General features: G+C 41.1%; 2 protein-coding genes across 3 annotated transcripts in view; both read left to right on the top strand.

Moving 5' to 3' along the window:
• GRM4 (glutamate metabotropic receptor 4) overlaps positions 1-26,000 on the top strand; it is a 327,989-nt gene that overhangs the window by 123,226 nt on the left and 178,763 nt on the right. The window contains exon 1 of one of the 2 annotated variants that reach the window (XM_068269389.1): positions 9,793-9,831. The exons of the other annotated variant lie outside the window; for it this stretch is intronic. The gene's annotated coding sequence lies outside the window, so the exon portion shown is untranslated. Of the gene's footprint in view, positions 1-9,792; positions 9,832-26,000 lie in introns of those variants that run through there. 2 annotated transcript variants of the gene reach the window in all.
• On the top strand, positions 20,523-21,482 carry LOC137546662 (gastrula zinc finger protein XlCGF57.1-like; the record flags this gene model as incomplete). Its single annotated transcript, XM_068269390.1, has 1 exon — positions 20,523-21,482. A coding segment is annotated over one exon (960 nt), but the record flags the coding sequence as incomplete, so codon positions are not given.

The following is a 26,000-nucleotide window of genomic DNA, read 5'->3' as shown; positions in this document are numbered from 1 at the left end:
CATTTGAGTCAAGTAATTGTACTGTAGTGCTGCCAGAAATCTGCTGCTTTTACCAGAATGGGTAGCCTCAATACGCCAGTCAATGTCTGGAAAGTTGAAGTCGCCCATAATTATGACCTCATTTTTGATTGCAGCTTTTTCAATCTGCTGCAGTAATCGCAGTTCTGCCGCTTCATTAATAAGCGGTGGCCTGTAGCATACCCCAATAAGCAATTGGCAACTTTTATTTCCACCATGAATATTTACCCAAACGGACTCCACATCTTCGCAATCTTCCTCCATCTCATCGTTGAGGACAGCTGTAAAAGAATTCTTAACAAAGAGACAAACCCCTCCACCTTTTTTCCCTGTTCTATCCTTCCTAAACACATTGTATCCTTTTAAATTAGCTATCCAGTCATGGCTTTCATCCATCCATATCTCGGTTATTCCCACAATGTCATAGCCTTTGTCATTCAGAATGAACTCTAGTTCGTCTATTTTATTTGCAAGGCTCCGAGCATTGGATACCATGCACTTTATATTTTTACCATCACATTTACCAATTTTGTTTACATGAAATGGGCTACTTGAATTTTTACAAACCTCCTTAATCTTTACACTGTCCCCACCCCCCTCTCCACCCCCCATAATGTTAGGTTCCCACTGTCTTTTTACCTTATCTTGTCTACGTATTGAGACTTTAGCCTCCCGCCTCCCCCCACATCCTAGTTTAAAATCTCCTCCAACCGTTTAGCCATCTTCTCCCCCAATGCAGCTGCACCCTCCCCATTAAGGTGCAGCCCATCCCTGCTGTAGAACCTGTAGCCGACTGCAAAGTCTGCCCAGTTCTCCAGGAACCCAAACCCCTCCTTCCTACACCAATTTCTCAGCCACTTATTTAACTCCCTAAGCTCCCTCTGTCTCTCAGATATAGCACGTGGCACTGGCAGTATTTCAGAAAACACCACCTTGGAGGTCCTTGCTTTAAGTTTATCTCCAAGTACCTGAAAATCATTTTGAGGACCTTCCATCTCCCACTAACTTTGTCATTGGTGTCAATGTGTACCATGACAGCCGGGTCTTCCCCAGCCCCACCCAGTAATCTGTCAATTCTAAATGCATTGAAGCAACTGGCATGTGATTGGTTGACTAGATAACTGCATTAATGAGAAATTGAACAGGTGTTCCTAATAATACTTTAGGTGAGTGTGCCTGAGCAATATAAACTGATCATATGAAGATAAGGAACATGATCGAGGCTTATCTACAGCAAAACCAAGTGCAATTTTTGGGAGATGAAACAAGACAAGGTGGAAGGGAGTAAGAGTTCTCAGTCATATTAAAGAACCACTAGGCAGGCTGGAAAGAATAAAGAGGAAGATCTTACTCCTGACACTAGAATATTTTTACCTGACACTTAGCAGCAGTTTTAATTTCTGTATACTGTAATTCTAGGACAAAATAAAGAAAAAAATGTATTTCAGTTATACTGAGGAAACATTTCATCTTGTTATTGTTTTTATCTTAAGGGCAGTTTACTTTGTTTGGATTTAGTTCAGGGTCACTTTAAGCGCACTGTCACCCTCTGATTAGTCATCATTACAAGTTGTGTGATTGAGGATGTAAAAGCAAGTTTGGGACCATTGTTGTATGTGCTATGGCTCTAATAGCAACCAGCATTTCCTTCATTGTATAATAAACAAAGCTATTTGTGAAACTACCTGCTGGGTCAGATGTACTATTTGGACTGAAACCCTGATAAAAACAATAATTACAGTGCTTCTGGAATTTGTTTCCGCTGTGTAAAGGTACGTTTTGTTCTGAGATAAAATTGTGCTTGTAGTTGGAATTGAATTGTACAAATTGCTCAGGAAAAGCAATGTCAGAAGGAAGTGGTGCTAAAACTTACATATTTTTTAAGACAGCATGCTTTGCAGAAACTAACTGATTTAGTGAAGCTGCAGCTCATCTATTCTAAAGTAAGTTTTTGTATTAAGCAGCGAGATCAGACAGGCTTTCTGGAGTCGTTTCAGTTGGCACACCAGCACCTGCCTCATGCAAAAGGGGGATATGGGGATATGATTTAATTGGAACACTGATGTGGTATTCATTTATGTAATGTGCTTCTTATCTATACTGGTTAATTTATTATTACTGTTTATTTATATAACAATGGTATCTTCCACAGAATCATGTCACAAGCTGTCCCTCTGAGAAACTGACAGTCCAATCCCCACCATAGTCATATTCATATAACTATCTAAGACTAAAGCCAACTAACTTTAATCTTCCTCAATGTTAAGCCCTTCCTGAAACCTCACTCTAACTTCCCTGTAATGCTATTCCCTTCCTGATGCCTAACCCTAACCTCCCTCCTAATGTTAAAACCTTCCTGAAACCAAACCCCAACCTCCGCTTTGGTAACTTTAACCCCATCCCCAATTAACCACTTTTATAACATCTACTTTTAATCTCTTAACCACAGCTGATAAAGCAAAGTCCCTCCTACCCTATTCCCTAATATTATCGCACCTACAGTGTTGCCTAACAATAACGGATAACCCTGATACTCAACTGCCCTTGTCTTCAGCTCTAGTGCCAAATCCAAGTACTGTTAGCAATAACCTTCATACACAAAAAATGTACCCAAATAAAACACTATGGTACAAAAATACCCATGCATGTAGGCATCAGATATGTATAACTGAGCATTGATACCCAAATTAAACATATGAAGGCCAAAATACAACTTCCCATCATTAAATTACTTGAAGATTAGCTCCTAAATAAACACAGGCCAATTGAGTATGTTTAGGATGCTGCCTTTTAGGTAAGTCTAAAAATATAAAGTTTGATCATCCTTAAAGTGGACCAGAACTCTTGCACAGGACAGAAGGAAAACATAGAGAAATGTGCCCTGTATGTATTTCGAGAGTTTAGCCTGTCTTAAGTGGCCCATACACTCAGCCAATTAGAGGCCGATATTGCCCGATCGATCGATTTGCGGGCGATTTTGATCAATTTCAATCGATCTGACATGCTGGAAAATCTAGGTCGATCTGTTGAGATTGCTTATCAATTTGCATTGGACCTAATGGAAATCTGGTGGCAAAAAAATGCCAACAGATCGATTTTCAATAGATTTCATACTGAAATCTATTGGAAATCTGTTTCTAGTAAAAAATGTTCCTAAACCCATCAGATAGATCAGAAAATCTATCTGATGATCTATCTGCTGCTAATCTAACTAGTTTATGCCCACCTTTATCCCCCCTCATCTTTGACTTTCACTGTCGTAATTGATCTCTCAGCTCAGGATTCTCCTCTGCCATGGCAGAGCAGCTAATTTTTAAATACAGGATGTTAAAAATATGTCTTCTGCCATGAAAGCAGGAAGTAGACACAATGAAGATTTATTGCAGGATTTGTATCAGCTGTAACAAAGCACTATTTTTCTTTAAAGGTTAATATGCTGTTCTATATATTTTAGAGCAGAGAGGAAGTTCTGAGTTGAAGTCCGCTTTAACATTGACTTGACATCACTGCAGTCAATTATGTAACTGGACGTATTCAGATTTCTGATAACAGATGTTTTACCATCCTCTCTTGCCAAGAGATACCCATGTTAAAAATATAAAAAGTACTACGTTCAGGTCATTATAAGCTTCCCAAAGAAGCCAAGTTGACAACAGGACTGATTTTTTAAAATGGTTAAAAACAAAAGTTAAACTAGAATGAAAGTAAAGCAACTACCCAAGAAAACCAATCATGTTACAAATGTTACATGCCACAAAGACTTTGATTGGTTGCTCTCTGCTTGTACACTGCTTGTACAGTTTTCCTTGCATTGTACAAACTTGATCTAATGCCTTGTAAATCCCACCTGGAGGCACAGATATAAACATACCATGTAATAGTTTAGTAATCAAATTTCGTAAGCTTTCATTTTGGTGTGAAATGAGACCTTAAAGTGGACCCAAACCAAACATTTTTTGAATTCAAAATATTTAGTTGCCCCACTCTGACACATGCAAAGATAAATAGACACTCCTTCAAGTCTATGAGCATTTCAGTGCCTGCTTTTCACCCTTCAAGTCTATGAGCATTTCAGTGCCTGCTTTTCACCCTTATAATAATAATTGCAGTATTTGCATAGCGCCTTTCTCCTGTCGGACTCAAAGCGCTTGCGAGGCAACCACTAGAGCGCACTCAGTAGGCAGTTGCAGTGTTAAGGAGACTTGCCCAAGAAACTCCTTACTGAAATAGGTGCTGGCTTACTGAACAGACAGAGCCGAGATTTGAACCCAGGTCTCCTGTGTCAGAGGCAGAGCCCTTTAACCATTACACTATCCAGCCACTGGATAGGTGGCAGCCATTAGCAATTCCTCCTTTGTCGGACACCATCTACTCCACCAGTTTGCCGGATTCTGTCCCGGCAATATGAAAGGAAGGGAGGGGTTCTCTAATAAATGTAAAATATTTTATATTTGTCATCATGCAGCTGAAAACAGGCTGCTATTTATTGTTATGATTTAGAAAATAGATTTCATTTCTAAAACCTTGTATTTTTAATTTGGGTCCTCTTTAAGCTTTACAAATGTTATTGTATTGCTGTATTGTAACAACATTTATTAAATGACAGAAGCAGCTGTAGTGAAGTTTGGAAGTTAGTAACAGGCTGTGTGGCTGATCATCCAGCTAGTTACACCACAAGGACCCGCCCGGTACAGAATGACAGAATGAGCTTTCTGGGAAGGGGCTTGTAGCAGTGTATGTTTGTGCAGAGACTGCACAGTGTCTTTCTGCTTCTGATCATGTATTTTAAAAGTTATTTATTTGACAGCAACAATACAGCAATTTCCACTCAGATAAAAACAACTCTGCTACCAAATGCCTGTTAGGAATGATTGGAATTCGTCAGAATTCTAAGTTTTTGACCAGAATTCCAATGTTGATAGAGAGTTTTGCTAACTCCAACTACTGTATTTTACATTGAAGTCTACAGTGAAGATTTTCCGAGCTAAATTCAAAGCCCTTATACATGCTATTGTCACCAAATTCGCAATTTATGTCAAAACCAATTGTGGGAACATGTGCCTGCCTTCCATGATAATAAAGCAGTGGGCTTAGTCTTCTGCAGGGTCCAGGCCTGAGTAAGCTGCCCTGGGTTGGCCCAGGACCAAGGCAGGGGCTTGGAAGGACCAAGGTAGCCCCCCCCCCACCCTGAATGCACCACCCCCTCATCTGGCTATTGCAAGGTTGCGAGAGGAGCACTGTAGAAGTACTTCAGAAGTTACTCACCTCTCAGTGCCGGGTGCTCTTTAGCCATGTCACAGCATCTTCTCTCTATGACTCCCTCTAGTGGCAAATCTCATTATGAGCGTTACACTATTCCAGCTTTGCATCCCTGTAACAGCGGGTGCTCTTCAGCAATGACACAGCATCTCCTCTCTATGACTGCCTCTAGTGGCAATTCTCATTATGTGCATAGCACTGTTCCAGCTTTGCATCCTTGTAACAGTGGGTGCTCTTTAGCAATGACACAGCATCTCCTCTCTATGACTCCCTCTAGTGGCAATTCTCATTATGTGCATAGCACTGTTCCAGCTTTGCATCCTTGTAACAGTGGGTGCTCTTTAGCAATGACACAGCATCTCCTCTCTATGACTCCCTCTAGTGGCAATTCTCATTATGTGCATAGCACTGTTCCAGCTTTGCATCCTTGTAACAGCGGGTGCTCTTCAGCAATGACACAGCATCTCCTCTCTATGACTCCCTCTAGTGGCAATTCTCATTATGTGCATAGCACTGTTCCAGCTTTGCATCCTTGTAACAGTGGGTGCTCTTTAGCAAAGACACAGCATCTCCTCTCTATGACTCCCTCTAGTGGCAATTCTCATTATGTGCATAGCACTGTTCCAGCTTTGGATCCTTGTAACAGTGGGTGCTCTTCAGCAATGACACAGCATCTCCTCTCTATGACTCCCTCTAGTAGCAAATCTCATTATGAGCGTTACACTGTTCCAGCTTTGCATCCTTGTAACAGCAGGTGCTCTTCAGCAATGACACAGCATCTCCTCTCTATGACTCCCTCTTGTGGCAATTCTCATTATGTGCATAGCACTGTTCCAGCTTTGCATCCTTGTAACAGCGGGTGCTCTTCAGCAATGACACAGCATCTCCTCTCTATGACTCCCTCTAGTGGCAAATCTCATTATGAGCGTTACACTGTTCCAGCTTTGCATCCTTGTAACAGCAAGGCATTAAAAGAAAATACTATTTACTAATGTGTATCCATTGTAATATAATGAAAATGAAACAGGCAATATTCATTGTAGCTTCATTTCAATTGAAAAAGCAGTGTTGCTGCAAAATTGATTTCACATGAAAAGCCATCTCAGTAATCTATATTTATTTCAAAACTGCCCAAGTAACACAGGCAACTCTTTGTCAGTGGGAAACTGGTATATTAAACAGATTAGTTATAGCTCATTTTTTAAAGATAAAATTGGCCTCATGTATGAAAAGATAAAAGAAAATGAACGTAGCTCTGCTGCCAATGCAACATATCAGGCAGCTGCTTTTTATTTTCACACCAGCATAATTAGCTTAAATATGATTGGATGCTTCAGGCTATATCTCCAGCTGCCTTTGCAGAAATATTTCTACTTGAGCCCAGTGCCTGCATCAGATCCCTGACCCTGCACATTGGAGCCGCAATGCTGGCTGAAAATGACTGTGTTGAATAAAATCAGTGGCAAGCTAATTATTAATCAAGAGAAAGGGAGATGTTTTCTAACATACAGGGTTCTTCACATCTGTCTGATCAGTAATTATGTAAAAGACAGATGAGTGTTTCCCTGTATATAGAACCGCGAGTGAATGTGTATTCATGGGAACTACGTATGCGCACATAAATCTATGGAGGATTGAGAACAGCACAGTGGTAGCTAGTACAAATTGCCCAATGTCAAATGGATCATTTGTTCTGAAATGGGAAGATGTAGGATTGGTAAAGCGGCAAGTAAATACTGCATATAGATAGAGCTTAACAACAAGAGAGACAGACAGGGAGACAGATGTACAGTACAGCTGGACAAACATTCACAATATATCTAGTCAAACAGACATAAGTTTATCGCTAACTGAATTATTGCGTGCCTGTTGAAATGGTCTATGATTGCCTACAATCTGACAGTATGTAATTAAAAGAACCATGTAGCAGTAAAGCCACTTATGCACACTAGTTTTTTATCGTTTGATATAATCATTCATGATCATTTTGGGTGAAAATTTAGTGTGATATTATCCACCAGGCAACCTAAGCAGGTGCTTATGGCCTAGTGGGTGTGAAGGGGCTCACCTGCTACCTTCTTTGACTTCTCTCCAGTCTCCACTTCTACTTACCGAAAGGACCACTACCTTGCTAGGGCCCTATTACATCTTAATCCATCTCTGAGTGCAGATAACCCACAAAGTCATTGATAATATTATTAGCTATTCGACTTGTTGAATTACCAATGAACGACTGCTATTGTTATTTAGTTGTAGTTACTTTTGCAGGGTGCTTTTTTTCTCATCCTTCATGGGACATACTGTTTGGCAAATAGCTGAACAGCATGTCTGTGCAGTTATTGTTCCCGAACTGTCACCTAAAAGGATCACTAAAAGGCTTCATGAACTTTTCACAATACATCTGATCTGAGAGTCAGTTTTTAAAAACTCACACAGCTGAAAAGCATACAAAAATAGTACCCTGGCAATATACAAATTCTTGACAGGTTTTGATGGGTATAGTGTGCATGAAAATAAAGATCATTTGGGGAACAATTATTAAGAGTGTGTACATAGCTTTACTGTAATGATACTGAGCCCATCAGTTGGATAATTCACAGCTCATTACTGTATCAAGCACTTCAAAGGGTGCAATATTATATTAAGCTGTACAGGGCTCTAATTTTAGCACACAGATGCTGTACTTTATCTATCAAAGGAAGTCCAAAATCCTTACTAAAGAAAAGGATTACTTTTTCCATTTTTTTTGTTACATTGGCACAGAGTGGAATTCTAACTGCGGTCAGGTGTGCTGTGATGTAGTGTTAGTGCTGTTTTGATGGTGCGCTACTCCGCAGGGTAAGTAATAAAACCACAGATAACTGTTATTTAATAGAACTTTTGTGTCAGAATTCCTCAGTACTCAACATCCCTAACAACCTAAGGGTGTTTCATAGTAAAAGAAGGCAGGACATTGTTGCTTAGATTTGCAAATACATAAAAGGCACTGCACGTATCAGTCTATGCTATGCAAACAACAACGTCGAGGTGCAGCTACCAATTATGGGACCCCTATAGCAAAATTTGAAGGACAGGTAATTTTGAGCAATAGTAGCTAGCCCCATGGGTATGATGGGACACAGTACATACAACATACAATGTTTCATGTGCTTTGAGACACAGTTGTGTAGTTTCCTCCCACAAATGCCCAGTTAGCTAAAAATAACGTGCTCAAATGCTGTTAGAATTACTTGACCATACCAACCCAACTTTCTGAGGAAAGAAAGATGGACTTCTTTAAGTCATGTCTGCGACACACCTTCACTCACACCCCCACTACACCCATACTCACACATACCATGAAGAATTTATGAGCAAAAGATATATTTTCATACTTCAAATAAACATAAACAATGCATTCATTTAGGATAAGAATACATTTTAGTTTGACATAAGAACTTTTTAGAAGAGAAATACATATATCCATAAAAATCTCTATGTTAGACTTAAAAGTGGAACAAATTAGACAGTAAGAGGGACAGAGGTATTTAGTTTAAAAATGCATAGTCATTTCCAAAAAGGGACTGCTGGGAGCTCTCTTAGTTTAGGCACATTACCACACCTTACTGAACAATTATAAATCAACCACTTTTTGGAGATAGTAGGTTGTGATCGGTAGACTTTAGTAGCAATTGGGTAGTGATAATTAGATTCTCTAGATGCAGAAAAGTAGTGATAGTTAGATTTTAGTGCTATCACGGTGGCATGGTGGTTAGCGCTCTTGCTTTGCATCGCTGGGTCCCCGGTTCGAATCCCAGCCAGGTCAACATCTGCAAGGAGTTTGCATGTTCTCCCCGTGTCTGTGTGGGTTTCCTCTGGGCACTCCTGTTTCCTTTCATATCCGAAAAACATACAGATAAGTTAATTGGCTTCCCCCCTAAATTGTCCCTAGACTACAATACATATACTACACAATATAGACATATGACTATGGTAGGGACTAGATTGTGAGCTCCTCTGATGGACAGTTAGTGACAAGACTATATATACTCTGTACAGCACTGCGGAAGATGTCGGCGCTATATAAATACTAAATAATAATAATAAAAGGTAGGTAGTGATATTCAGAATTATGTGTCATGTATTGCTACTGATCACTGCAGCAATAATTAGGCTCTTATAACAGGGAGTTAGTGATCTGTAATTTCTAGTGGCAGGCAAGTAGTGATAGTTAGGCAGGCAGTAGGTGGCAGCAGTGATAGATACTGCGTTGACAAGTGGTAAATAGTGGGTGACAAGGAGTGGGGGATAGACAAGTATTAGATACCATGTAGCGGTGGGTGCTAGGCAGGAGTGATGGGCACATTGTAGGAGGTGATGATCTACAGTGGGTGCTAAGCAGCATTGGGTACCAAGCTGCACTAGGTGCTAAGCAGCAAGGGGTTGGCAATTGGCAGTAGATGCCCGGTTGTAGAGGGTGGTGAATGGGTAGGCAGTTGTAAGCAGGTAGGCAGTTAATGTATCTACCAGTATTTTCAGAAGACAAAGTTTTGCTGCTGTGAGCAGGTATCCAAGGTATCCATTACAGGATTCAGGACCACTTCAAGTACAAGAAACTGGCTGTCACAGGGGGCAGGCTGGGACCAAACTGTGCTTCCAATTAGTTCCGGGCCCCTTAGTTACTGATGGTAACAGAGGGGTATAGAACTCTAATACTGAGTTCATAGGAGGGATGTCCAGATTTTTACAGTTGAACCAAGAAAGACGCTGATGTGTGCCTTGAATGGGGCCTACAATATTTTTGGGGATTCTGATGGTGTACGTAGCTAAAGTAGTAGCTAAGCTTGTGCATATAACAATGGCAAAATCCTTTTTATTCTCAACTAGGGTTTTCTCATATGTAGCAAAACTCATGAAGGAGGGGGCTGCCCTAATGGGTGGAGGTAGGAAGTTCCATAGTTTTGGAGCAGCTCTTGAGAAGTCCTGGAGGCGTGCATGGGACTGGGTGATATGGGGGGTGGTCAGGCAAAGTTCATTGGAGGAGCGGAGTGAGAGGCTAGGTGTGTACCTCTGAGTAAGATCGGAAATGTAGGTTGGACAGGTTTTGTGGATAGATTTGTAGGTCAGACACAGTATCTTGAATCTGATTCTGGACTGGTTAGGGAGCCAGTGGAGGGATTCACAGAGGGGAGCTGCTATGGTGGAGCGATGGAAGAAGTGGATAATTCTGGCTGCCTCATTCATGATGGACTGCAGCGGGGCAATTCGGATCATAGGGAGACCAGACAGAAGGGCATTGCAGTAGTCAAGGCTGGAAATTATGAGGGAATGGATGAGGAATTTGGTGGTGGCAGGGGTCAGGAAAGGGCGGATCTTGCAGATGTTGCGGAGGTGGATGTTGCAGGACTTTGTGAGATTTTGGATGTGGGGAGTGAAGGAGTGTGCGGAGTCCAGGGTGATGCCCAGGCAGCGGGCTTGAGAGGTATGGCGAATGGTAGTGTGATTAACAATGGCATTTGCATCTTGGAGGTTCAGGGATGGCCAGGGTGGGAAGATCATAAATTCTGTTTTGTCTAGATCAGGCATGGGCAAACGTGGCCCTCCAGCTGTTGAGGAACTGCAAGTCCCACAATGCTTTGCAGGAGTCTGACAGCCACAGTCATGACTCATAAAGGCAAATGCATTGTGGGATTTGTAGTTCATTAACAGCTGGAGGACCAAGTTTGCCCATGCCTGGTCTAGATTTAGTTTCAGGAACCTATCAGACATCCAGGAGGAGATGGCTGATAGGCAGGTGGAGACCTTGTCTATGGTAGTGGTAGATATGTCAGGGGTGTGGAGGTAGATCTGGGTGTCATCTGCATACAGATGATAGTTAAAACCCATGGAGGAGATAACCTTGCAAATGGAGTTTTGAGTGCATGTATCTCCCTGTGTCTGCTATAAACTCTACTCACAAAGTACCACTTTTTTTATTTCCTGAGATTGCATTGTGTTGTGCATCTCACTGAGCTCAGTTTGGTTTTCTGATACACAAAGCTTATTTTCTAATCCTGAGTGTCCATATATTATTTCTACTTAATTTTGCATCTATCAATCAGGGAATATTTCATGCCAGTAATAGGCCCAGTATGACTCAATGAAACCTAGGGGCGCATAACACCCAACTATGTTCGGACACTATCATTTTTTGGTTATTAGTTGGTACTTGGCTGCTGTTTTGGAATAGGAAGCTCCTCCATCACACACACAAAATACTCATCCAGTGTTGAAAGACAAATATAGGCAAGTTGGTATCACATTGGTGTTAAGAAAATTGAACCAGAGTTATGGCTTTACAGGCACAGGAGCACAAGACAGTATACAGTACTTAGTGATTTGTGTGAGTATCATTTAGAGTAGAGCAGATCTGTCTATCATGTTTTTGTTTTAAAAAGAATTTAATGAAAAAGTATTAGACGATAACAAAGCAGTTAAATAGCAGAGTTACATATCAGTGCATGAGCGGTGTATTGGGAGATGGCTTAATTGTATGCTGACTGACTGACTCAATTCTCAAACATTGTAAATCGGTTCAGTCGTTCATCTCTATTAGTAAAAGGAGATATATCTGGATAAGAAGGGTAGTGTCTTTCTAATAGGAACATACACATATCGCTTACATCCCTTGGTTATCTTTTAGTGTTTTTCATACAAATAGGTGTCTAAAAAAAGGGGCACAAAAATGTGTTTTTTTTTGTTTTGTTTTCGCAGTATAATAAATCACTTGTAATCTGCATGTGTTCTTTACTTGCAGAATAAGTAGAGCTTTGCGCTAGTTTTGCATGAATTTCTAGAAATGTCATACTGGTAGAACAGTGCTAAACCAGTGATAATAATATGAATAAATAGTACTGCGCACGTGCAGAATGCTCCCAGCTATTGGAGTTTGATGGGGGTTCGCGCATGCATGGTATGCGCTGACTGGGGAGTGGGACAACTGGAGTATTTACTGGGATGGCAAGGGGGATCGAAGCGGCGTTGGAGGATGGCAAGGGAGCCCACAACCTGAAAGGATCTGGAGGAAGACCCATGTATGTATAAATTATTTTCTTCACAATACATCTTACGCAGAGGATTTTTCACAGACTGTATCAGTTTTGATTTAGAATCCTACCTATTTCCTACTGTTTTAGAACAGTTTTAGATGTAACTTTCACTTCCTTATAATGTCTGAGGCAGTTCTGCATGATTTCTAGAAACCACCTCAGAATTTTCTTTCAGACACAATTGATAAATCTGGGCCACAGTTGGTTAACTCTTCACAATGACAGCCTGCAGCCTTGTTTCACTCAATCTTCTCTTTACTCCATGACAGTTGGTCAATGTACTGTACTTGCAATGATGTGCACAGTGTCATGGTGAGGAGGGGTGTTGATTTTGATCCCAGCAGCAGCCATGTCTCCATAGTGACGGACAGATATAAGAGGCTTATGAATGGAAAGATGGCTGTTTACAATTTGGGACTGGAGAGACCTGTGACCCATCCTAGCATGAAGTTTACATATTTATATTGTAAAAGCTAAAAGGATAACCAAGATTTTAATGTACATTTTTATATATGCATTTCTGTGAAATGCAGTTATAAAAACTGAGGTTGACTATGGTGTTTACTACGACTTTGTTATTTACTAGACTAGATTTTTCCATCAAAGCTGCTGTATACATGCCCTTATATGGTTGGGGCACAAAGCTCCACACACCATGGGCAACACTGCTTGCCATCACTTCTGTGTATGCTAATATCAGCTAATACAATAGATCTGATCCAATTGCAGTAGAGTCTCTATTACCTGGAACTCAACTAACCAGCAGTCTTAACCAACCAGCACAAATCACTGGCAATACTCACAATGGTAAAGATCAACTTGTTAGGCTGTTTGTGGGCTCTGCTCCCACAAGGTTAGTATACTTTCAGTTACTGTATTTTAATATTTAATGCATAGTTCATGGTATGTATATAGAGTGGGGCATAGAACTGTGTTAGCTAGGCCTATTTTTAAAGTTGAGTCACAAGCAGCCAGGAAGCACACTTGTCCGGCATTACCAGATCCACATCGGTGCCAGAAAACCGAGACTATACTGTATTAAGCAACTACCTGAAATCCATGTGGCTAGCATAGACATCATTAATACAAGGAAGTGAGTGTCCTGTAATTTTAAGGTTTTGGGATAATATATTAGAATGTACTAGAAGGTTAGGTGATGAATGCATCAGTTGGGAGCCATCTAAAGTGTTGCTACGTGATACGTCAAATTCTATTAGTAGTTATAAGAGATTGATTGTTCCCCAATTGTTGATAGCTGCTAAAAGCTTGATTCCAGTTAAGTGGAGATGTCAGGATCCTCTTATCCTTAGAGATTGGATTGATAAAGTTATTTTTTTTTAAAGATCTTGAAAATCAAATTGCTCTTCAGCAGGACAAATTGGGGGTCTTTAATGATAAGTGGGAGAAGTGGCTTAAGTTTCAAGATACAGTGGAATATGAGAATATGATGGAGATGTAGGGGAGGAGCACCTTGATTTGTTGGGAGTAGGAGACATATTACAATCTGTGGGATGAGTAATCCTTATAGGATTTGTTTTCTTTTATGGATGGGTGAGGATTATGATGTACAGATTAGGAGAAGGAGGAAGGAGGGGGAATGTTTTTTGTGATTGTTTTTGTTTTTTGGGTCTGTTTGAATGTTAAAATATTGAAGAAAAGCGGGGTGGGGTGGGGGGAAGGAAATGTGTTCTTTGATGGATATTGCTGATTTTCTGAGTGTATATGGATGCATTCTCTTTTCTTCAATAAATTATATAAAGAAATTACAAGGAAGTTAGTTTTATTTGTCTTTTGGTGTGCAGACCTTTCTAGATAAAATGTCTTTTTTTTCCAATTTAGACAGTTAATCAATATCATAAATTGATATGCACTTGTGGGATTTTGTCAGCTAGACATGCCTTTAGCGTGAGCGTTCTCTTATTGTACTGAGCATTTACTTGCTTAACATGCCTATAATATTACAAATCCCAAATCCCATGAGTGCATCTCCTAATTCTATACATATTCATCACTGCTGATGTCTTCATTAGCACTGAGTGAGAAGCAATCCTCCTACCTTTCTGTACATATGATCTATGTTGCTGATCACTTGTCTGAAATGTAGGGATCTATGTCTACGTACGTTGCTCAGACAGACATAAAATGCACAAATGAGTAAAAAGGTGTTAGAGAAGTACAATGAGGGAGAGGCAGAAAGGCAAGCCTGCATTACAAGCACATGACAGACAAGCACATAGACAGACACAGAGGGGGCAGATGAATACAACTTACATGTAGACAGGAGGATATAGTGAGCAGCAGAACATGCCTAGGAGACATACAGTGGAAGATAAAGAAGTACAGAGCACTAACTAGAGAATTTTGAAAGACAGATACATAAATTGAAAATATACTGTTTCATATATCTTTGCATTTAATGGGTATTCATGACAGTACTACTGGTATCTGGAGACTAGTGAAGCCAGTTACAATAAAAACATTTAATGATACGATTCTTAACAAGTTCAAGTCAAGTAGGACAAAAAATAAAATGCACTTGGATGACTGGATATAAGGCCAGCTTCCAAATACCAATTTGTAGCCTGAACGTGTGACATTTAATATAGATGATGATTTTAAAGGTGTGCTGCTGTCAGATTAACATGAGTAGGAAGTATCCCTGCATCTAGCTTGTGCTTTCCATTCAGGCATAGTGGTAGGCCATTCACTGTTTAAGGTGGCCTTATTATCTAATGCTCTGACAATGCCAAGGTATACTCCACTTATGCTATCTGGGACATGATATTTCATTGATAGAAATTATAAATTGTTTTAACTCTAAGGGTGGTCATTAAAGGGAACCTAAACTGAGAATGATATGGCTTTCTCCTTTTAAAATAATACCAGTTGCCTGACTCTTCTGCTGATCCTGTGTCTCTAATACTTTTAGCCACAGCCCCTTCACAAGCATGCAGATCAGGTGCTCTGCCTGAAGTCAGACTGGATTAGCTGCATGCTTGTTTCAGGTGTGTGATTCAGACACTATTGCAGCCAATGAGATCAGCAGGACTGCCAGGCAACTGGTATTATTTAAAAGGAAACACCCATATCCCTCTCAGTTAAGGTTCCCTTTAACTACCTAACGACCGCGTCACGCCAATGGGCGTGAACGTGGCGGCAGCCCCAGGACCGCCTAACGCCAATTGGCATCAGGTCCTGGAGCCGGCTACTGAAGTAGATCACGCGCAGGGTGCGCACGCATCTCCTTCTTGGGGGCGGAGCTCCACCCCGCCTTCAGTCTCCGAGCGCCTATTGCCACTCGGGGGACTGTTAGACGGCGTAATCGGCGTCTATTTACACAGTACAGGGCTGCGATCAGCAGCAGCGCTGTACTGGGGACAGCTGTGTGACACGGCTGTCCCCCTGGGGGACAAGAGAGCAATCGGCTCTCATAGGCAGAAACCTATGACAGCCGATCGCCGTGATTGGCTGGCGGGGGGTGGGCGGGAGGGAGAGGGAAGAAAACAAATAAAAAAATAGATATTTTTAATAAAAATAAATACAAATAAATATTTGTTTAAATAAACCAAACAACTAGGGGGTGATCAGACCCCACCAACAGAGAGCTCTGTTGGTGGGGAGAAAAGGGGGGGGGGGTAACTCCTGTGCTGTGTTGTGCAGCCCTGCAGCTTGGCCTTAAAGCTGCAGTGGCCATTTTATTTAAAAAAAAAGGCCTGGTCTTTAGGGTGGTTTAGCACTGTGGTCCTCAAGTGGTTAAGATGAAAATAATTATGAGTTGATACAGGATTTTTAATGAAAATCCATGCAGCTTGAAGAGGGACCAATCAAGTCCCGCCAAGCAGGGGCATACTGTTCATTGGGTGCAAGGGGGCATGGCGCTCTGGATGACAAGACAGGAGGGGGGAGGGTGTCAAAAAGCCCAGCCAAATAAATTCCTGTATGACTGGAACTGCAGAGAGCAGATAGAAGTAGTCCATTAATTATGCAGCCGGAGGCTGAGCTACAGCGTACCGTAGCCAGCATAGTATCTTCTGCTCCGCCTCCGCCTGCATGATTAGCATTGCTCTCCCTCAGACCCCAGTCGGCCCCACGTCTGTCACATCGTCAGTTCCTGGCATGTTGCATTCTGGGAGCCGCCACACTGAGCTGGGAGGCGGAAGCAGTGAATCAGACTGGAGGAGTGGACGGCTGAACTCCTGGCAGCAGAGGTACTCGGCAGCGGTTTTTTTTTTTTCGCAGATCGTGGTCCTTCCTGTAACCTGTTGAGTTAGTTGTGTGCTGGAATATAAATCCAGTAATAATAGATTGTGGAGTTCTCACTATCCTTTATCTGCGTTAGCAGCTTCACGTAGGCATAATCATGTGACCACAGTCCAGGGAAAAGAAAAAGGCTTCCTATCTTCAAAACAAAATAATATTTGCAGTTACATGTTTTCTGCTACAAGGAATGCAAATTATTTTTAGACACAGCATACATATGTGGGGACTGTACTTCTACTTTAAACAATTTAACCACTTGAGGACCCACCCTTTACCCCCCCTTAAGGACCAGCGCTGTTTGAAGGGATCTGTGCTGGGTGGGCTCTGCAGCCCCCAGCACAGATCAGAGGGCACGCAGAGCGATCAGATCGCCCCCCTTTTTTCCCCCCTATGGGGATGATGTGCAGGGGGGGTCTGATCGCTCCTGCGTGCAGGCTAGTTGCGGGGGGAGGCACCTCAAAGCCCCCCTCCGCGGCGACATTCTCCCCCTCCCTCTCCTACCTCTCCCTCCCGGTGATCCGGGCTGCACAGGACGCTATCCGTCCTGTGCAGCCAGTGACAGGACGTCCCCTGTCACATGGAGGCGATCCCCGGCCGCTGATTGGCCGGGGATCGCCGATCTGCCATTATTTCCGCTTGTGTTTACATTTAGCCTGCGAGCCGCCATCGGCGGCCCGCAGGCTATTCACGGAGCCCCCCGCCGTGATTTGACAGGAAGCAGCCGCTCGCGCGAGTGGCTGCTTCCTAATTAATCAGCCTGCAGCTGGCGACGCAGTACTGCGTCGCTGGTCCTGCAGCTGCCACTTTGCCGACGCGCGGTATGAGTGCGCGGTCGGCAAGTGGTTAAAGGAGTTCTTTCGCGAAAAAGTAGGCAGTTAAAAAATGTGACAGATGACAGGTTTTGGGCCAGTCCATCTTTTTAAGGGGGATTCTCAGGGCTTTCATTGTTTTCAACAGCATTTCCTGAACAACAGTTGCAAAATGTAACTGACATAATAGTGTGCAAGTGATTAGGGAGGCCGGCTGGTATCTTGCTATTTTGGCAGTTAAACTGCTGTTCAGGAAATGCTGTTGAAAACAAAGAAAGCCCTGAGAATCCCCCTTAAAAAGATGGACTGGCCCAAAACCTGTCATCTGTCACATTTTTTAACTGCCTACTTTTTTCGCGAAAGAACCCCTTTAAACACTTGTTTGTAGTTTCCTGTTTCTATTATTTGCCCTTTTCAATTAATAGCATAACATCAGTTTTATGCAAGTCCCATGGAACTGACCCACTTAAAAGAGTCACAGAAAATGAATCTCAGAAAATTAGATACGATGGCTCATTAATAACTGCACTTAAAGTGGGCCAGTGCACAGGTCACTGCTTGTCAAAATATATCATTCACTGGTAGCTTACGTATATGCCGTTTCCATGCAGTTCCCATGTGTGCAGCCAGCTAGTAGGACTTGTGTGGAATATCTTCTCTTATCCTCAAGCACAAACCCTTTTCCAGTGCATATACAGCTGATATAGATGGTTTGTGAAGAACAGCAGGTGGTGAATATGTAGCGGATGCTTAACCTGCTGATTGATATCAGCCAGAAAAGTACAATGCTTTAAGTCAGGTAAACTAAAAAAATCTCACTGTTAAGGTTTGCATACTCTCTCTTGGTGTATGTTTAGGTGTGTATTTAATAAGGTAGAGAATCATTATCACCCTAATATTGATTATTTACCTGGGTTATTACTGGTCACTGATCTGTATCAAATCAGATTTCACTCCTGTGTGTACTTGATGAAGAAAATGCAGACATTCCCGATCAGTGTTTGGAGGAAAAAAAAGTTTTGCCATCTATTTAGAAAGGGGTCCTTCACAGTGAGAGTGGTTAAAATGGGGAACATCTTACCTCAGGAAGTAGTTATGCAAACTCTATATCTGCATTTAACCACTTGATGACCCACCCTTTACCCCCCCTTAAGGACCAGCGCTGTCTTTAGTGATCTGTGCTGGGTGGGCTCTGCAGCCCCCAGCACAGATCAGGTAGCACGCAGAGAGATCAGATTGCCCCCCTTTTTTCCCCCCTATGGGGATGATGTGCAGGGGGGGTCTGATCTCTTCTGCCTGCCTGGGTGTTGCGGGGGGGGCACCTCAAAGCCCCCCTCCTGCGGCGAAATTCCCCCCTCCCTCTCCTACCTGATCCCCCCCGGTGATCGGGGCTGCACAGGACTCTATCCGTCCTGTGCAGCCAGTGACAGGCTGTCCCCTGTCACATGGCGGCGATCCCCGGCCGCTGATTGGCCGGGGATCGCCGATCTGCCTTACGGCGCTGCTGCGCAGCAGCGCCGTACAATGTAAACAAAGGAGACATGGGTCTCCTACGTTTACATTTAGTCTGCGAGCCGCAATCAGCGGCTCGCAGGCTATTCACCGAGACCCGCTCCGTAATCTGACAGGAAACGGCCGCTCGCGCGAGCGGCCTTTCCTGATTAATTAGGGAGGCACCTGACGACGCAGAACTGCGTCGCTGGTCCTCCAGCTACCACTTTGCCGCCGGACGGTATGAGTGTGCGGTCGGCAAGTGGTTAAAAAGGGCTTGGATGCTTTCCTTGCATTGAAGGGCGTCCATGGCTATATTACTGGGAACGGTTAAAAATGGCGCCTGCCGCATATGCATGTAAATGGCGCCGCATTGAAATTGACCGCTTAACGTTATTTATCGTTAACAGGCATCGATAATGGCGCATGCTGACTTTTTCCCTTTGCATCATTGCGCTATCTATATTTTTCGTTAGCGCCTAGGTAATTTGCCTGCGTGTTTCAATAGATCCTTGTCCAAAATTTTATTTTTTTGTAATATAACGTTAAGACACCAAATTATAATTGTTATTTTAACGTTAATATTATATTTTGGCAATAAGCACTTGTTATTGTTATTTACCGTTACACCTCTTGACTTTGTGCTTAATCAATATTTTTCAATAGCGCCTTGTTCATTATTTTAATTTAACGTTATTTTATGTTAAGACTTAAAAAAATAATTCTTTAACATTAAAATTTTATTTTTTGCGAACAAACGTGTTATTGTTATTTACCGTTATACCCCTTGCTTTTTTGCTTTATCTATATTTTTCAATAGCGCCTTGTTCATTATTGTAATTTATGGTTAATAATCTATAATAGTTCTATCGTTATTTTTCTATAATGGGTTTTATTAAACTTTATTACATACAATTTTAATTAATATGTTAACATGTATATATGTTAATTAATATGTTAATATTCATATATAATTTTTTACAAATAAAAGTGTCAATGTCATATGTTTTATCCAAGACTGTTACTCTTTTATAATTTCATAAACCTTTTCTTATTTTTTTGTATGTAGTATTTTTTTTTTATAAATAGTATGTATGCGTCTGTAACCCTGAACGTTTTTTTGGGGAGCATTTCTTTTTTAATTTCTTTTTTAAAAACACTAGTTTTGTCCTTATTGTTATTAAATATATATATATATCTATATATATGTATGCATATGCATATCTATATATGCATATATGTATGCATGCATATATATATATATATATGCATATGCGCATATATATATGCATGCATATATGTATATATATATATATTTATATATGCATATATATATATATATATATATGCATATAAATATGCATATATGCCCTTTTCATGTACTGAGTGTGGGAAATGTTTTACACAGAAAGGAAGCCTTGTGAAACATAAGACATCTCACACTGGCGAGAAGCCCTTTTCATGTACTGAGTGTGGGAAATGCTTTGGAGAGAAAGGAAGCCTTGTGAAACATAAGACATCTCACACTGGTGAGAAGCCCTTTTCATGTACTGAGTGTTGTGGGAAATGTTTTGGAGAGAAAGGAAGCCTTGTGAAACATAAGACATCTCACACTGGTGAGAAGCCCTTTTCATGTACTGAGTGTGGGAAATGTTTTGGAGAGAAAGGAAGCCTTGTGAAACATAAGACATCTCACACTGGCGAGAAGCCCTTTTCATGTACTGAGTGTGGGAAATGCTTTGGAGAGAAAGGAAGCCTTGTGAAACATAAGACATCTCACACTGGTGAGAAGCCCTTTTCGTGTATTGAGTGTAGTGGGAAATGTTTTGTAGAGAAAGGAAGCCTTGTGAAACATAAGACATCTCACACTGGTGAGAAGCCCTTTTCATGTACTGAGTGTGGGAAATGTTTTGGAGAGAAAGGAAGCCTTGTGAAACATAAGACATCTCACACTGGCGAGAAGCCCTTTTCATGTACTGAGTGTGGGAAATGCTTTGGAGAGAAAGGAAGCCTTGTGAAACATAAGACATCTCACACTGGCGAGAAGCCCTTTTCATGTACTGAGTGTGGGAAATGCTTTGGAGAGAAAGGAAGCCTTGTGAAACATAAGACATCTCACACTGGTGAGAAGCCATTTTCATGTACTGAGTGTAGTGGGAAATGTTTTGTAGAGAAAGGAAGCCTTGTGAAACATAAGACATCTCACACTGGTGAGAAGCCCTTTTCATGTACTGAGTGTGGGAAATGTTTTGGAGAGAAAGGAAGCCTTGTGAAACATAAGACATCTCACACTGGCGAGAAGCCCTTTTCATGTACTGAGTGTGGGAAATGCTTTGGAGAGAAAGGAAGCCTTGTGAAACATAAGACATCTCACACTGGTGAGAAGCCCTTTTCGTGTATTGAGTGTAGTGGGAAATGTTTTGTAGAGAAAGGAAGCCTTGTGAAACATAAGACATCTCACACTGGTGAGAAGCCCTTTTCATGTACTGAGTGTGGGAAATGTTTTGGAGAGAAAGGAAGCCTTGTGAAACATAAGACATCTCACACTGGCGAGAAGCCCTTTTCATGTACTGAGTGTGGGAAATGCTTTGGAGAGAAAGGAAGCCTTGTGAAACATAAGACATCTCACACTGGCGAGAAGCCCTTTTCATGTACTGAGTGTGGGAAATGCTTTGGAGAGAAAGGAAGCCTTGTGAAACATAAGACATCTCACACTGGTGAGAAGCCATTTTCATGTACTGAGTGTTGTGGGAAATGTTTTGGAGAGAAAGGAAGCCTTGTGAAACATAAGACATCTCACACTGGCGAGAAGCCCATTTCATGTACTGAGTGTGGGAAATGTTTTGGAGAGAAAGGAAGCATTTTCATCAACTCTTTCCACAGTAAGATACTGTTAACAAACAATAGCAAAGGCAGATACTAAAGGTGTTAACATGAACAAACCATCCGGACTTTCTTAGTATCACGGGAGAATATGGTACTTATACTTCCAGCATTACAAGGAGTCAGGTATGCTGTTTTCATGACAAATGCATGCAAATGTCTCAGTAGCAGAACAAGTCTGAAGCTTTAAAAGTCAAGACAGGTTTTTTTTCCACTTCAGACTTAATGAAATGTCAAACAGCTGTTTTCCTATGCAGACAGTTGAACGTATCATTACATTTTTCTAATTTTCCACCCCCACTCTAAATTTATTTTTTAACTGTTTAATTATTTTTATATTTATATGTTTATTCCTGTTATTTTAAAAACTCCCATCCGCCGTTTGCACCTTCACTTTATACTTGCATTATTCCACAGCCACGCAATCAATATCCGTCTTCATTGTATGCACGTTGATTGTCTTTTTTATGACTCCTGTATCTATTAATTGAAATAGCGATCTCTGGCTTTCAGTACTTAATGTAGGTTCGCTGGCACACATCCTCCAGCTAACCAAAATTCTTCTAGCATGCTTTCGGTCTTTCCATCTGCTCTTTACCCCCCCTGTCTACATTGTTATAATAAATTTAAACAAAACGTACCTTTTTAAGTTTCTTCGGCACCATTCAAATTCACTTTGCTGTGAGTAACATTTTTCTCTGCTCCGATACTGGTGTTTGGTTGTGTACACACCTCATACAGTCGTATTTGTGCTATACATTACCTTTTTTTTTTATTTTTATTTTTTTAATCTATCATATTTCTCTTAGATTTGCATGAATGCTGAACCTTCTATTACTTTTTCATTATAAATTAAACCAGAGATGACTGAATCCTAAAAAGAAAATATTTATTTATACATACCATGTGTTTCTTCAAGCACCATAAGCTTGCATCGCATTGCAGTGCGGCCTATGCCAGCATTGTGTGGATAAATGGAGTGCAGGAGTGACAGTGTGTTGGTAGGTATGATGCAGTGCGGCCTATGCCAGCATTGTGGGTTTGAATAGAGTGCAGGAGTGACAGTGAGTTGGTAGGTATGATGCAGTGCGGCCTATGCCAGCATTGTGGGGTTGAATGGAGTGCAGAAGTGACAGTGTGTTCGTAGGTATGATGCAGTGCGGCCTATGCCAGCATTGTGTGTATAAATGGAGTGCAGGAGTGACAGTGTGTTGGTAGGTATGATGCAGTGCGGCCTATGACTGTATTGTGATGTTAAATACAGTGCAGGAGGGATATTATGGTGGTAGGGAGGTAGGTTGGTAGTTATGATGCAGTGCAGTATATGCCGAAGTGTATGGGAATAAAAAAAAAGATTATTGAATAAATGAGAAATAAAAATGTTACAGTGTTGAGTAAATGAAAGTTATCAGGATCTAAAACGAAACGGTGTGAAATCGCATCCGTGAAATCGTGTGAAAAAAAAAACAGAGCAAACGCAATGCAATGGACAATTTTTACACAACCGAAATTTAATTTTTTTTTTAATTTTATAACTTATCCTTATGCTCACTACTGAATTGAAACAATTATTTAGTAATAAATCTTAATAATAAAATAAAGATGAGTAACATGCAGAACTGTATAAATTTTAAATAAATGGATGGAGCGCATACATAGTACAAACTAACAGAAATAAGTAAATGAAAAGGGAAGCATATATAATAATACTATTATATAACTGTAATCAATTAATTAAATAATTTCCCAAAAAATATATTTTATAAAGGATAATATAGTTAGATAATGTTAAATGAAAATAGGTATCAGGAATTATTATTAAATTCTAATAATAAATCGGATTATTAAATTTTTAAATTTTCAAATTAATTTAAAATTAATTTAAAATGTACAGGTTTACCTTAACGGTAAATAAGGATAAGCTTTTTACTGTTAAGGAAGTAGCAAATTTCTAAAGAACAATAACTACATGTAATGTAAAAAGGTAAACGTTACATAACGATAACCACATGCCGGCTAAATGGAAGTTCCTTAACGGTAAATAACAATAAGCGCATGCCGGCTAAATAAAAGTTTCTTAACGGTAAATAACAATAAGCGCATGCCGACTAAATAAAAGTTTCTTAACGGTAAATAACAATAAGCGCATGCCGACTAAATAAAAGTTTCTTAACGGTAAATAACAATAAGCGCATGCCGACTAAATAAAAGTTTCTTAACGGTAAATAACAATAAGCGCATGCCGACTAAATAAAAGTTTCTTAACGGTAAATAACAATAAGCGCATGCCGACTAAATAAAAGTTTCTTAACGGTAAATAACAATAAGCGCATACGGATTAACGGCAGTGCCGTGCGCCATTATTCATAGGCGCCATTTTCGGATGTATGCATATTACTAGGTAAGTCCCAGGAGAGTTGGTACACAGATTTATCTGACTGTCATCTGGAGTCAGGAAGGACTTTTTCCCTTTTAAGGTTATTTGGCCCAGGCCCTGTAAGGTTTTTCACCCTCCCCTGGATCAACAGAGATATGTGCAAGTTCACAATGGTCGTTTTTGTTTGCTTGCTTGTTTTTTCCCTTCTGGTTGAACTTGATGTATGGATGTCTTTTTTTCAACCTAACTACGTTACTATGTTATTAATCGAAAATCAGTTGGGAGTTTTTAACAGTTTTGTTTGATCTCATGTTTTTATCAAATAGAGTGTGTAATCTATATAAAAAATCCAATTTTATCGAATTTAACCGCTTTAGTACCAGCATACTTAAGCCCCTTGCCAGACCAGTGCAATAACCTTTGTTTGAATATAAATATCTCAATCAATTTTTAGCATGCCTAAACAAATTTAGTATTGATTTTTAAGGACGAATATGCTTTTTTTGTAGTTGAAGTAATTGTGCTGAAGTGGGAATTTACATATATTTTTTAAGGGAAAGTATGCTAACAAAACATTGAAAATAGGGTTTAAAAATGTGTCTTTAACTACCTGTGGACCGACACAGTACGATTCTACGGCGGGCAGGTGGCGCTGCGGTTCTGACTGGATGTAAACTCTACGTCCCATTCACCGCGCGTCCCTGCCGTTCCCGCCGCTCTCGCCACTTTCTCCCCGCCGAAATTTGCTTGCCCTGCTGTCTTTATGACGGCAGAGCACTGTGAGCCGGGCAGGAGCCGTTTTCATTTGCTCCTGGCCCTGTCATTCCTGTAAGCCAATCCCATTGGCTTACATTGAGTGACAGGGTCAGGAGCCAATGAAAAAGGCTCCCGACCGGCGCACAGCGCTCTGCCGTCATAGAGACGGCAGAGAGAGCAGCCTGCGGCGGGGACAGAGCAGCGTGACCAGCGGGAGCAGCAGATTTTAGCCGCGATTTGTCGGGAAGCGGCGGTTTACTGTACCAGCACCCTCTGGTCCTTAAGGGGGCAGAGGGTGCTGGTACTGAAGTGGTTAAATAAGTCAGTTTTCTCTGTTTTGTTTTTTTTTCAAACACATCATGTAATTATAGAAATTCACTCCAAATAAGTAAACAATTACCACAGATGAGTGGCTATTCTGTTTGTGGGATACATCACAAGGCCCATGAAAAGCTGTATCATTTGGCCTTTCAAAGAACACAGACCACAGCTAAGGAGAATGCCTTCTCAAAACAAGATGTGGGGGTTGGGGGGATGGTGGTCACACATGTTATGCAAATGGAAAAGGGAAAGTGTTATTGTTGGTGGTGGTGAGGGGAAGGGGAGGGGGTGGGGAATAGCTTTTGCACATGCTATTGGAGTAATAATAGCTTCTCATATTATAGGGGTGAGGCAAATGTATGGCTGTATGTGTCATGAGGGGGTAAGGGTGGCTGCACATGTAATGGTGGTCAGGATAAAGGTGATCACATATGTAATGGGTAGGAGTGGTTGCTGAGTATTACGGTATATGATGGGCCTGAGCTGCTGGTGTTGGCTATGAGGTAGGGTACTGGCCATGACAGAGATTGTGATCTTAGCAGATTTTCATTGGTAGTGTCATAATTTGCAGTTGCAGTTCAATATAAGTGTCTGCATATGTGCATCTGTGTATGCACGCATGCACGCACACACACACACACACACACGCACACACCTGCACATGCACACACCCACACATGCACACACACACCCACACACATTACTGTATTTAGAGAAGGGATCAAAGAAGTTATAGGGGTTATTTTATTTTTTTGTACG

This window comes from Hyperolius riggenbachi, chromosome 2, assembly GCF_040937935.1.
Source record: "Hyperolius riggenbachi isolate aHypRig1 chromosome 2, aHypRig1.pri, whole genome shotgun sequence".
Taxonomy (NCBI): Eukaryota; Metazoa; Chordata; class Amphibia; order Anura; family Hyperoliidae; genus Hyperolius; species Hyperolius riggenbachi.
This window is presented reverse-complemented; position numbering and strand designations above follow the sequence as displayed.